Source organism: Terrapene carolina, unplaced genomic scaffold (genome assembly GCF_002925995.2).
Source record: "Terrapene carolina triunguis isolate 2854851 unplaced genomic scaffold, T_m_triunguis-2.0 Scaffold227, whole genome shotgun sequence".
Classification (NCBI taxonomy): Eukaryota; Metazoa; Chordata; order Testudines; family Emydidae; genus Terrapene; species Terrapene triunguis.
The window spans coordinates 4,131,608-4,145,830 of record NW_020664578.1 but is presented as its reverse complement, the minus strand read 5'-3'; the positions used below and the strand labels follow the sequence as shown (position 1 = coordinate 4,145,830).

Here is a 14,223-nt window from a genome sequence, read left to right as displayed (position 1 = left end):
GGGGGGATCCCGGGTGATGTGGGGGGCGGGTCCCGGGGGGGCAGTGGTGGGTCCCGGGGCAATGTGGGGGGCGGGTCCCGGGGGGGCAGGGGGGGCATCCCCGGGGGGGGTCCCGGGGCGATGTGGGGGCGGGCCCCAGGCCTGGCCGGCGCGGCTCACGCTAGTCCCCGCCCTCACACCCAGGCCATTGCTCGAGTCAGGGGCGGGACCTGGCGCCACAGAGCTCAGGGCAGCCAATGAAATTGCCCCCGCCACAGCCAAGACCCCCCCCCCCTCACCCCGCCCCCTATTTTGGTTCCCCGCCCCGCGGCCTCCTCTCCGTCTCTTATTGGTCCCGCTAAGTTTTCGTCAGTCCCAAGTTTTGCCCTGCCCATTCTGCTCCTGCCTCACTCTCCATTGGCCCTTTGCCCCATCTGTCTCGTCTCCGTATCCCGCCCCCCTCATCCCGCCTCCTGTGGGCTATGACTGGTTGGGTATGATGTCATCCTGGCCGCCGAAGCTTTGTTATTGGATGCTCTGCTTGTCAGTTACCAGGCAGAAACGTTAGGGGGGCGGCGGCGGCCATTTTGGTTACAGAGTGAAAGTGACAGGAGCCGGGGAGAGAGTGGGAAGCAGAACGCCGGCGCTTCTCTCAGCCACGTCCCTCTTCCCTTCCCTGTCCCGCCATGTCGGAGAAGCTCAGCGCCGACAGCCGGTGCGAACAGACGGGCGACGAGAAACAGGTGAGGGGCTGAGTCTGGGCGGGATCGCGCTGGGTTCCGATTGGCCACTGGGACTGCCCGTTCGCTCCGGGCTGCGCTGTGATTGGCTGCCCTACTCGTCGCTCCTCGTAATGGTGTTTGGTCATTGGCTACGGGCCTGGTGGGGTGGTACTTCCGGGGGGCTGTTGGTCGTGGGGTAGATAGGGCGAGTCCGGGCGGGTTGGGCTGGTGGATTGTGGGATACTGGGGGTGTGGAGGCCTCTGAGGCGGGACAGGATGGGGTCAGAGCGTCGTGATGGGATACTGGGGAGTGTGGAAGCTTCTGGAGCAAGGGGGCAGCCGTGGGATGGGACAGGGTGGGTCAGAGGAGGATGTGGGGGGAGACTGTGATGTTGGGGGGGGGGTGTCCTGGTATGGGGGTTGAATCCAGGCTTGGGGGTGGTTCCACTAGGGGCAGGGGATTAGGGTGGAGGGAGGATCTGGGGGTGCTGGGTTGGGACTTGGACTTCAGCAGGGGGTGGCTCCGCTGCTGGTTGGAGCTTGGGGGGCTTGAATTCTTCACCTGGGGTCCGGTTGGCTTAACTACGGCACTCACTCGGGTGGGAATTTTTCACCCCGTTGAGCGATGTGGCTCGGTCAATCTAAATTTTAAGTGTAGACCAGGGCTAAGGTTACAGGTCTCCATGAAACCATGAGTACATGTATGTGAAAGGAGAGAGACAAGGTGGATGAGGAAATATCTTTTATTGGACCAGCCAGCGTCTATTGGTGGAAAGTACAAGGTTTTGAGCTACGCAGAGCTCTTCTTCAGCGCACCTGCCCCACCAGGTCATCTGAAGAAGAGCCCTCTGTAGATCGAAAGCTTGTATCTTCTACCAATAGAAGCTGGTCGAATGAAAAATACTATCCCACCTACCCATGTGTCTCTCGTATCCTGGGACCAATACAGCTACAACTCTGCAAACATATATGTGAAATGGCTTATAATAAGTATCCCTCTCCCACCTGTTAAGACCCCAATGGTAGGACAAAGCTGCCTGCCCGGCCCTTTGAGAGCCATAAGAAGAATTAAGAGCGCAGGAGTTGCTTTAAAAGCGGTCGGTTTGGTGGCTTCCGTATAAAGAATGTCAGTTCACCTCAGTTTCATGACTTCTCTGCCAATAATTTTTGATGAGAGGTGAGGTCAGGTTTGCCTGAAGTGGAGGTAAATTAGGATTATATAATAACAGCTGCTTCAAAGTAAGTAGGGGAATTTCCCTTTGGTATTAAGGGGGAGGGATGTTTCTCTCAAAATACCAGTTCAGGCTTGCACTAAAGCAATCACTTTGTTGTAGACAATTCTGTAGTTCTGTGCACAAGCTGTTGATTTATTTGAGGGTAATAAAGTTCCTTAGGCTAAAGCAGAATTCAGGGGGCGGCCCGAAAATGAAGCTGCAGTAGATGAGAAGAGGTGGCATTATTACTTTGCGGGGGGCGAAGCTGTAGTGGAGGTTTTGTATTAACGCTGCAGGACTGAACTGTAGTGAGTAATAATATAAAATCATCCCACATAACCCTTCTGCACAAAAATTCTTGTTTTGCCTTTTGTCTAGGGCAGCTTAGCAGCATGGTGTGCAGCTCCCGTGAGTCATCGACTTTCTTAGAGCATTGCCCACGGTGTCGTGAGTGGAGCAGCTACTCAGACTTCTCCACTTTATTTAAAGACTGTCTTAGCAAAGATGCATTGTCTTTCCAATTGTTATTTTCTCTTGATTCTCTTTAAGTGGATGGTAACCAAAGAGAGGAGACGGTAGCTTTAGGGAAAAGGAGAAACCTGACTTAAATAGTCTCTTCCAAAATGCCTTGGCATCGTCTGTCCTAGAAATCATATATGTTGGGACTGGGGAGAAAGTGTTTCCAATCTGAAACCTTCATTTTAAATATTAACTCTTTTCACTCTTGGTTTTTAACATAGGGAAATACTTGCTCCTAAAGCGTCCCTCAACTTAAAATGCTGAAATGGGTACAACAGAGGATGTGACTTCCTGACCTCCGAAGGCACGGGTTTCTCTTAATGACTTACACAGGGGACCCTGGATATTAAACGCCACTCCACCATCAGACTTAATTTTAAAAAAATCTAAATATGTTTCTGAAGCTTGTGTGTGAGCATAATCCAAATCCCATTGAAGTCATTGGGAGACTGTGGATTGGGCCCTATATAGGACCAGTTGGGAAGCTCTGCAAAAGAGAACTGCATTTTATACTGAGTAAATGGACTGTGACCCCTGGCTAGACATTTTCCTCCAGCAATGATACTGTCCAACCGCTTACTAATGGCCGCTGCTAGATCACTGCCACAAGATTTGAGTTCCTGTGATGCAGGAAATCTTTGACCCTTTTAGTTGTGATATCACAAACAGCTATATGGTGTGCAGCCTGGAGGTTAAAAACTTTCTACTACTCTGGCACACAAATCCTACACAAAAGCATTTTAAGCACCCATAACACTCACATCTAAATGCCTTCTCGGAGCTCTCACCCCACCTCTAATAGTTGTGAAGTGAAAGAGCATTCTGGGTAACAGTTTGCAAGAACACTTTGAAGCCTGTTTTGTCTCAGAGTTTCAATACACGGCGCTGCCATCTCAACCTTCAGAACCGGAGCAGGATTAGCACAGGCCAGGTGTTCTCATACAAACACTTAGGCAGCTCTCAGCCAAACCGGTTATTGCCCAAACTAATGGTGACGCCAGTACAACAGGGATCTGTCAGAACAATAGGCTTTCCTGATCTTACAGTATTATTAGAATACATGCTAACAGTCATGCAGCTAAAACCTACTGGCCATCTGGGCACATGTGTTCAGTGATACAGATCCTCTGGGAAAAGTGGCAGCCGTGTGTCGCTGTTAAGTTTGAACAGTGATGAAACATAAAGATCAGCTCTGTGGCAGTTTGGATACAGTGGCAGGACATAAACATGCCCTATGTGAATCCTGGTGGGTTAATCTATCTTGATAGGCAGGTGGCATCATGCATTTGAAAAGGTGCTGTTGTCTCTTTAGTTCAGGTGCATTGCAGTGCTGCACATATAGCCCTACTATCAAAAAAAATGCTAACTGGTATTAATTTCCCAGCTGTGGTGTTGGCCACTGATCTTGTTCCAATAAGCAGAGTAAAGCACAAAGCCATTGACTGTAATGTGCCTGAGCAGTAGTTAAAGATAGTGTACCCAAGATGACAGGAAAGGGCCTGAGTAATGGGAGGGAAACGGCCTTTATGGCCATGTATGGAGATATGACTTAGAAATAAATAATTGAGGGAAGGAGGTGGGATTGAGAGTGTCTGGTAAGAACTACTGGGCTATGGGTAACACAGCCAGAATTCCTGCTGAGAGACCAAACACCACTTTGGAACTTGTGCTTCTCTCTTTAATTCTCTGCCAGTAAAGAATCCCTTTATTTCGTGGGGCAGCGTCTCTTTGAGTTGTAGTTGGCTGAGTGGCATCTACCTGTATCCTCTTCCTAGAAAAGAGAACTTCATTAAGACAGCCAGAGTGATAAATCTCCATTAACCCTAACACCATTGGAATAAATACTATAGCAGAAAATATCTCAGAGAACACTTGTGGCTAATGTTCCACAGCCAACTTCTCAGCAGCTGTCAACTGCCTTTAATAGACCAGATACCAGCTTGTATGTTTCCAGCTGGGCTACGTATAGTCGCTAGCCACCACCTGTCATCCACAGAGCATCCTCCAGTATACCTGTCTGTCCTGCGCCAGGCACACATCTTCACTCCTAGCTTCCAAGCCTCTCCAGCCCAGTTTCCCCACTATGCTCAACAGATTGGAGAATAAGATATGTACCCAGGTAGGAAACATCATTTCTACCCACCATCTCCAACCCACTATTCAACTATCAGACACGAGGACCAGTCTACCTCCCCCTCGACCCAGCATGGACTCTAACTGCCCAAATACACATTCACCATTGGTGGTACCAGCAGTACTAACTTCCTCCTGTACGTCTTTCCTTACCTGGAAGGACCAGATCCAAGACTGAGAGATTTCAGTGTCTGTCTATGGCTCAATCAGTCTGAGACAGTGAACAATGAACAATTATGATGATGTGGATTTTGAGATGTGGGCACGCCTGCCTTCACTTTGTTGGCTAATCTGTTAATTTGCAGTGGCTTCTCGACATATTTTGCCTCTCCTTCCAGTGTTTTACCTGGTAATGGACCAAATGTCACAGGCTGGTGCAGGCCAGCAACAAAGAAAATCTGAGGATCCCAGATATGCTGCACAGGCCATCTAAATTGAACTGAGTTCCCACTGTGCAAGATCTTTTCTGGAATTGGTGGCAATAGTGACTAGCAGGAATGGAGGTTTCCAGAACTGCCTAGTGAATGCAGCAGGCAGAGAGGGCTGACAGCTGACCCAGCCCATTAGGTTGCTCTCTGTAGAGGAAAAACCATCTAAATGCAGATCTTAATCCAGATCTTAAACAGGCCAGTGGCCTGTGTTCTAAATCTTTGAAAAACTTCATGAACACTGAAATGCCTTCCAACAGATGACTTATCAAGAATAACAGCAGCAAGATTTCTTAGGACAGACTGTGCCATTCTATTTCTGGCCAGCTACTATTGACCCTCGAGTGTAATAAGCAGTACAGCCCTAGGAAATCGAATTTACTGTATTTGGTAATTCATAGTCTCAGGACTTTTATACCATTGAGTCTGTTCTCAAAGCTGTATTTAAAAATTCTGACATAACTGAGAAATGTAGTCACTCTGTGGTTCTGCTGACATCCATGCTCTTTACTTAAGCAAACTCCGCTTAAAGAATAAGGCTGGGATAAGCACTCTCTTGGAGGACAGAAGTGTGACAATCCTTCTATTCCTCTTTCCTCACATGATTGGAGGGGTGGAAGTGAGTAATACATCCCAGGCAGCCCTCAAACCACCTCTACCACTGTGCTGAGACAAATATTTAGTTGCAGATGGTATCATTTTTGAAGCCATCACCAATTTCTGCTCTTGTACAGCAACTTCTTTACAAAAGTTCTGAAGCTGTCACTTACAAACCAGTCCACATTATCAGATATTTACAGGTCTCAACTAATTTTCTAGGTTAGGATACTGATTTCTATCTTTTTTGTTAATTTTTCCAATTCGAAAGTTTCACGTCTGTTTCAGCAAAGTTCCATCTGTATATTTCTGAGCAAAGGTTGTCTTGAACCCAACCATAACGTGACCAATCCGAACCATTAAGGCAGAAATTTGCCTGTTCTCTTTACTAAAATCAAATGTAGATTATCTAGTTGGATGGATTGTGTCCCGCCCTTTTAGCAAGAGGGATTCAGTTTACTTGGAACACCGGAGTAGCTAGTCTGGATCAAACTCATGGTCCCTCTAGTGTGATGTCCTGTCACTGGCATTGACCAGTATCCTGTTTCGTACATCTCTGTGAGCTTGCTCTAGCAACTCTCTGCGTGACCATATTGACACCTGCGTGCCAAGCTGAAGATAAATGTTGTTGTTTTTTTTCCCCCCTCTGCAAAGTTTTTTAGTCTTTGATTCCAGCAAAGACATGGGAAATCTCAACCCTGTTTTTACCTTGCCTAATCTACTCTGTACTTAGGCCATGAGCCTTTGGGCCCAGGGGCATGAGAAGGAACTTGCCACAGAACAAGTCAATGCCACTTCTTGATCAAGCAGAGAGATATTATGTGCTGTTCTGCCGCTGGGGCCGAGTTTGCTGCGTCTGTGATACTGGATGGCATAGATGATTGATAATGGTATTGGAGTTGCCAGTTTGAATTTGGCCTTGGTTGAAACTGACTCGAGTCAGCATTGTTTGGTTCGTACGACACAAGTTGCAAAGTCTCAGTCCCGTTCTTAGTAGACAGGTGTCCATGTTGCAAAAACCGTCGCACGTGAGGGGCTGGTGGGGATCTCTGCAGAGGGGCCAAAGATTCATAGATCTTAAGGCCAGAAAGGATTGCAAGTCTGACCTTCTGTGTAACACAGTCCATAGGACAAAGAGTCTTGGCTGGTGAAATATCATCTTGCTCTGGAACTGTTCTCTTCAGCATAGGGCTGAGGCACACACATGGGTGGGGTGGCTCAGGGTATCTGATGTTATCTGTGCTTTGTGAATACAGAGACCTTCTGGCTTCCTGGGCTGTCTTCAGCATTATGGAATTCCCCTTCATGAAGAAATATGCACTAAAAACATTGATTTGCCTCTTGTCCTTTTAATGATGCTTAGTGATCAAAGAGCTCAGTTGTTTAAAACTCCTATCTTTAAGCAATGCTAGGAAATGGCACTGTGGAATGTTGATGCGTTGAATACATGTGAACAACTACTCCATGTTGAAGCAGCAGAACTTGATCTCTGCGACCCACCCGGTGAGCTGTTTCTGGCATGTTGCTTGCTCTTGCGTATAAAAGCTTGGTTGAATTTCTAGCCACTGCCCATATTGTCTCAGCCAGTTGGCTTCTGCAATGTGGAAAGGTTAGAAAAGTTACAGATGGTGCCACACTTAACTGATGGGAGTTGATGTGAAACTGATGACTGCCTGCTGAACCTCATTGCCTGGGTTAAACTTACCAATGGCTCCTTATCTATGGCTGTATCTCTCACCTGACCCATTTATCTGTCCGCTTTCCCACAGGCTTTCTGAGAAAGCCACTCCCCCTATGGGTTTAGAATGAGTTTACAGTATTCTCAAAGTATGTTTAAGCATTTAAGGGGCCACACCTCAATTAGTGATAAACATTAGGCTTGTAGTTACAGGACAAACATTGTATAACTAGATTTCCGAGGTAAAATAAGTGTCCTGTTTCGTAGGGTTGAATAGCTTTAATCCGTTTCTTGTTTTTCAGGATACACAGGAGAAGGAAGCAGTCATCCCTGAGAGAGCAGAAGAAGCAAAACTAAAGGCCAAATATCCTAATTTAGGACAGAAGCCAGGAGGGTCAGACTTCCTAATGAAAAGACTGCAGAAAGGGGTACTTACCTACTCAAATACCCTTGTCTTGGAAGCTAACCGTTGTCATCACTAGATGGTGTAAAGAAAAGTGTATATGATATAGATAGTAGCACTTAAAGTAGTCTAGACATTGTTAGTAAAGTCTGTATTGAATGAGAGATTTGGATTCAGTATGTACATAGGGTGTTTATATTTCTATCTACTGACCAAGCCGGACCAGTGGCCTGAACATGTTGTAATGCCATTTGTATCTAATACGTTTCTATTCGTTACCGTTGCTGGCCTGGGGATATATCAGGCATGAAATAAGTCGGGCATGACCACTTGAAAAGTATTCAAATGTAGGAACAAACATAATTTTGATGTAGCTGTCCAGGATGAATATGAGTTTACTTGTACCTTGAGTGACTTTGTGCTTATGAATGTTATTGATAATGCAAGCTTGTGCCAGGTCTGTAGGACCTGATTAAAGCTCCGTGGGATTGGCCCCATCTAAAGCCCACTGAAGTCACCATAGTAGATGTCTGTGTGGCACATTCCCCTGTTTCCTAAGCTCCTGATCGAGATCATCCCAGGCTGTTCTTGTGTTGGGCTGTCTTTTGTGTGGTGGGTTTTGCTATGTGAATATTGTTTAGTGGCTTCCCAGTTCTCCACCTTGTGACCCGTCATGATTTGGACTCTGATACTTAGAAACTAATGCACTGATCTCCCAGGGCTCTCCCTGGGATCTACCTTAACGCTGTGCAGCTGGTCCTGCACCAGCCGGTGATCAGGCAGATCAGATGTTCCAAATCTCACATGTGGGTTCAAAGTAGAACTCTTAAAGACTAATGATGCAAAATTAGAAACTGTGGGCTTGATTTTTCCATTCCTCTGCACCTTGTGCAGTCACTTAGACCTGTGCAAAGTGGGTGTAGAAATGCCACCAGCTCAGAATGGCAGCGTTTTACACCCACTCTGTGCTGGTGTACGACTGGCCAAGGTTCAAGGCAATGGTGTATCAGGCCTTGTGACTCCTGTGTCTGAGGAATTAGTTAAAGCCCTCACTGAAATTCAGTAAAGCAAAGCCTGGCATCTTGTTTATAGCTGTAATATTTTACAAAGCCATTGTAAAGCAGTCTGGTACAGTATATGAGCCTCTTATCCCCTTCAGATTGTTTAACAATCCTCTGAGAAGTTGGGAAAATGCAACAGTTTTGCTGTTTTTTCCCATTTAGAACCACAGGGATTCTGCCCACTGCCTCTGCTTTGCTTCATGGGAATTAACATCATTGTTTTCCTTTTATAGCTTTTATTTATAGCCTTTCATCCTGCCAAAACATCATTGTGTGCCAGCATTATCTCTTGCTGTTGATGTTACTCGGGTAATATTGTTTTAGGTAACAGCCTGCAGAGCAAGCACAAAAATAATGGTTATTTAATGTCTTGGCATGGAAGCAATAGGGGGTTTCTGTTTTTAAATCCGATATTTAGAGGAGAATCAGGCCCTAACTCACACCAGTGGGAGAGCAAAATCAGGCCTTTCTCATTTACACCAAAGCCCCTGTATGGTGCTCTGGCCTCTTTTATGCTGCCAGAATGGGGTAAATGAAAATTGGGTCCTGGGGTTTTTCCCCATTAGGGGTACAGCCAGGTGGCAGTAGGTCAAGTGTTTGGGCTTTAAAAGTCACTTTAAGGAACTCGGTAAACCCAACTGAAGGCTTGTCTACATTACCTGCTGGATTGAGGGGCAGCCATCGATCTAGCAGGGGTCGATTTATCGCGTCTAGTTTAGACGCGATAAATCGACCGCTGAGCACTCGCCCATCGACTCCGGTACTCCACCAGGGCGAGAGGTGCCGGCAGAGTCGACGGGAGAGCATCAGCCATCAACTTACCGCAGTGAAGACACCGCAGTAAATGGATCTAAGTACGTCGACTTCAGCTACGTTATTCATGTAGCAGAAGTTGTGTAACTTAGGCCTGGTCTACACTAGGACTTTAATTCGGATTTAGCTGCCTTAATCCGAATTAACCCTTCACCCGTCCACACTACAGAGCCAGTTAATTCGAATTAAAGGGCCCTTTAAATCGATTTCTGTACTCCACCTTGACGAATGGAGTAGAGCCTAAATCGATTTTGTTAATTCGAATTAGGGTTAGTGTGGCCGCACACCACCGAATTAATGTGGTTTAAAACCGAATTAAGGTGCTTAGTGTGGCCGCGCACAATCGAATTTATACAACCTGTTTCCCAAATTCGAATTATCTAAATTCGGATTAATCCTGTAGTGTAGACATACCCTTAGATTGATTCCACTCCCCCCCCCCCCCCCCGTGTACACTAGGCCTGAGATTCCCTGTTATAAAGCTTTAACAACTGCTGTTGTACTTGGTGAATTGTGTTTGTTTACAGTACACCTTGGTAAAGGAAGTAAATGATTATGGTTATCCTTTCCTTTCAAATAAGTATTACAGAAAGGCCGAAAATTGGTTGGGGGTGACTGGTTGTGTTACAAACTTACTTAAAAGTATGTGTATAAAACGGGAAGGTGGATTTCCTTGTCTGGCTTCCAGTCTTCTGTAACTGCTTCTTTAAAGTGAGGATTTAGTGTCTGTTCTTAGGCCAGGGCTATATAAATCTTGCCAGCATAGCTTTGCCTGATAGGGCTGTGAGAGTTATTTTGCTTGGGTTTGTTTGTTTATGACACAGCTGTGCCAGCAAAAACCCTATTGTAGATGCAGTTCTAGCAGCACAAAAGCACTTTTGCTGGGATAGCTTATTTCGCTCACCGAACCCGAATGAACTATACCAGCAAAAGCCCTCTGTTGCTAGTATAACTGTCTATACTAGCAGGGTTCTGCTGGGGTAGCTATAGTTATGGCTATACTGGAACTAGGCTGATCTAAGAGTCTGCAAATTCAGTGGCACAATGGTGTACGTTGACCAAGCTACTTCTTAAATCAAGAAAACATTCATGGTTAGATAGGTCTTGTATGTTTGCAATATTCCAACAAGTTTTGCGGCAGTATATTTTCTTAAGACTTTGCCAAAGTAACCTGAAATCCTGTCCCTCTTTCAGCAAAAGTATTTTGACTCGGGTGACTACAATATGGCCAAGGCAAAGATGAAGAACAAGCAGTTGCCAACCACCGGGCCTGACAATAACCTGGTGACAGGAGACCATATCCCGACACCACAAGATCTTCCACCGAGAAAGTCATCACTTGTAACCAGCAAGCTGGCAGGGTAAACCTGCACTTCTGATTTTTTTTTTTTTTTTTTTAATTATTATTTTGTGTGTGTGTGTCAAACTGATTGAACTTCACTGTATTATAGGGCTGGGATGATCGGAATTCATGTAATCATTCAAATACTTACAGTAATCAAACAAAAGGAAAGCAAGTGAGATGAGTTTATAGTCCTGGGTGTGTGTACAGATTTTTACAACTGGTGATCATTCAGCTGAGTGGATCCTTTCCATACAAAGTCAGTTTGCTGCCTTAGTTTGCGTGCAGCTGAAATCCCTCAGGTATCAGAGGAGTCATAGCAGAAGTGTTTGAACTTTGCCACCTCACTATCTGAAGCTTATAAAAGCAGAATACTGCATCAAAGGATTGGCCCATCATTGGCTCTCAGCTTGGCGTGCAGATCTTGGGACTCTGGGGGCCTCTTGCTGTTCAGCTACTCGGTCCAAGGTACTGAGAGGTATAGAAAGAATTGGACAGGACTAGGATGACCAACAAACAGGTGGCCCATGGGTATATGTATTATGCTTGAGCTAAATGAATAGTGGAACTCTTGAACAAGAAATTAGCGAGAATACAGAAAGTAATTCGGCAAAATGTGTTTTTAAAGAAATGTCAATATTTGCTATTCTGCTTGGCTGAGCAAATTGGTACCTGTGAGTATAGAATAGTTCCCAATGTGCTTTGGCAAAATTAGAGTAAGCCCTCTTGACAGAAGACTCTCTTCAGTTCTACCTCCTGGAATCTGCAGGTTTTTAATCTTTGATTTCCTCTTTGAAAATCCAGTGTTCTTAATTGTCAACATTTAAAACAACCTACTTACCTTCAATCAGAATTTGTACCTGTGACTAAATCGCTCTGTCTCAGGAACTCATATGGCCCTGATCACCGTAATATCTGAGCACCTGACAGTCCTTAATGTGTCGATCCTCATAGCACCCCTGTGAGCACAGCAGTACTATTATCCCACTTTTACAGATGGAGAACCGAGGCACAGAGAAACTAAGTGATTTGCACATGGTCACAAAGTGGCCGAGCAAGGAACTGAACCTGTATCTCCCAAGTTTCAGACTGAAAATAAGGTGTAAATTTTTAACGGTGAGAGTAATTAACCATTGGAACAATTTACCAAAGGTTATGGTGGATTTTCCATCACTGACAATTCTTAAATAGAGATTAGTTGTTTTTCTAAAGGATCTGCTCTGGGAAGTATTATGGCCTATATTTTGTACAGGAGGTCAGACTAGATGATCACAATCGTCCCTTCTGGCCTTAGACTCATGGAATCTATGAATGAATCTAAGACCCAGGCTAGCGCCTTTACTAATAGCTGAAATTACAGAGTAGTTAGCTCTGCACTGCAGCCTGTGACTGATTAAAAAAATATGTTTAAGTCTGTTGGAAAGGATAAGGAAGAGTGTAAAGCAAACATGGCTTATTATATTGTAGTTCAGAAAAATGGGACAATAATTATGACCCTTCTAAACCCATGAGGATGCGTGGGGAAGAGGAAATTCTCTTTGAAGCTAGAGGATTTCAGGATAGAAGATCACCAGCCTGTAAAAAAAACTGAGAACCTGGGAGGATGGAGTGGAAAGAAGCATAAAAACAAACTTGCATTAATGGCATAACACATTAGTAGCTTGGTTTTGTTTTTTTGTTTTTTCCCCTGCCTGTGTCTGTTTCAGGCCTGAAAACCATGTTGATTCAATGGCTGCAGCTTGTGGAATGCAAGATCACAACTGATAATGCATGTCAAATATGGTCTTCGTGTGGCATAGAAAATACAGCATTTCACCTGGAACACAGGATCGAACTGCATTTAGAGGAATATTTTAGCAGAGATGCAACAATGTGGTGGGTTAAAAGGTGTTTCACTGGAACGATAATTTTAAGATTTCATCATGCAGCTTGCTGTGCTGAAAGCAAACATGAATCTCTGTTTTAAGTCCGGAATTTAAAGATTTGGGTTTGTTTGTTTTTTTTGGGGGACGGGGGAGGGAATCTGTTTAATCAGTTCATTCTGTAGGATACCATATCGAGGTCAAGAAAACCCAATGAAAGGTAACACTTGAAACTCCACAATTGATGTAGCTTTGTCTACATACAGTCTCTGCCTTGCCTTACTTTAGGGACTAAAAATTACCAAGTAATTCATACAAAGGTCTCTTTCAGTTGACCACGTTTTGCTGATGATGCTTCTAAATGGAAAACGTGGTATTGCGTCTAGCTAATCAGGGTATTTCTAAAAGTCATGCTTCAAAAAAGAAGTAAAAAGCCACGCCTGACATATCGTACAAATCAACATCCATGTTTCTGAAGTTGTAAAGAACCATTTTTTTTTCTTTTCATAGAGACTGGTCAATAAAAAGTCAATTTCACCAGAGTGAAAAGGAGACGGGGTTTAGCGGGGAGTGGGGAATTCCTTCTTTGTAAATGTGTAATTTCATTCTTTAGTCTCAGTCTCCTCATGCCTTATGTCCAGGTTCCAATCTGAGAAGGTTGGGGGGGAAAGCTACTGGTGTCTTGTATAATCTCCTCAAATGTCTTGCTGTTTGTCCCAGCCACATTGTAAATAGATATGAATCATATATATATAAATATATATAATTTTTTACATCATCTTCATCTCTATCTTCTATTGTTCTATGCTTTTTTTCTTAAAAAAAACAAAAACAAAAAAACTGCTCTTGCACTACTGAGTACCTGTCAGCTGTTGGCTAAACCTTCATGGTGGTGTTCTCAGTGAAATCTGATTGACGAGGAGAACAGAGAGGGGAATGAACATGTCGAACCATTCCCCCCACTCCCTCCAGGATTCAGGAAATACCAAGTGTATTTATATAGAAAGGAGGAAGAAATTACCTTCAAAATACTGAGTGAGAAACATCAGGAGAGATGATTATTTTAAAAAATAAACTTGTCTCAAACACATACTGAAGTCATTTTTTGTTCAGTCACGAAAACTAAAAGAGTGGGGAAAGAGGGACCCTAAAAAGGGAGCGTTGTGTATTTCACAGTGGCTTCCTTCCAGTTCCACTCCATTGTTTGGCATTTGCAGCTCAGCCTCTTGGTGTGCAGCCTTAAATGTGGAAATGGAATGAGTGATCTTCATTGGACGGTTGCACTACACACAACTTTAGGATACAAATATTTTGTCCTTGGAATGATTTCTCCTTAGTCTAAACAGACTTCTGGGAAAAACTGAAGCATGGCTATAATTTTTTTCTATATATATTCCCTCTTCTGGGGAAATAACTGTAAGTGGAAACTTCTTTTGTTTGCTTGTGAAAGGATGAAGCTAACTATTAATAAT

At 44.5% G+C, this 14,223-nt stretch overlaps 1 protein-coding gene across 3 annotated transcripts; it reads left to right on the top strand.

The window, feature by feature from the left end:
• Nucleotides 1-287: 287 nt before the first annotated feature.
• Nucleotides 288-13,841, top strand: ENSA (endosulfine alpha). Of its 3 annotated transcripts, XM_026656250.2 has the most exons (5): nt 288-722; nt 2,294-2,323; nt 7,573-7,698; nt 10,742-10,908; nt 12,596-13,841. In XM_026656250.2, the coding sequence occupies exons 1-5, from the start codon at nt 666-668 to the stop codon at nt 12,651-12,653; spliced, it is 438 nt and encodes a 145-aa protein (XP_026512035.1). In that variant the 5' UTR covers nt 288-665; the 3' UTR covers nt 12,654-13,841. The 3 variants fall into 3 exon arrangements, with proteins under 3 accessions (XP_026512035.1, XP_026512036.1, XP_026512037.1); XM_026656251.2 differs by lacking the exon at nt 2,294-2,323 and having other exon boundaries at nt 294-722; XM_026656252.2 differs by lacking the exons at nt 2,294-2,323; nt 12,596-13,841 and having other exon boundaries at nt 297-722; nt 10,742-11,557.
• Nucleotides 13,842-14,223: the final 382 nt, after the last annotated feature.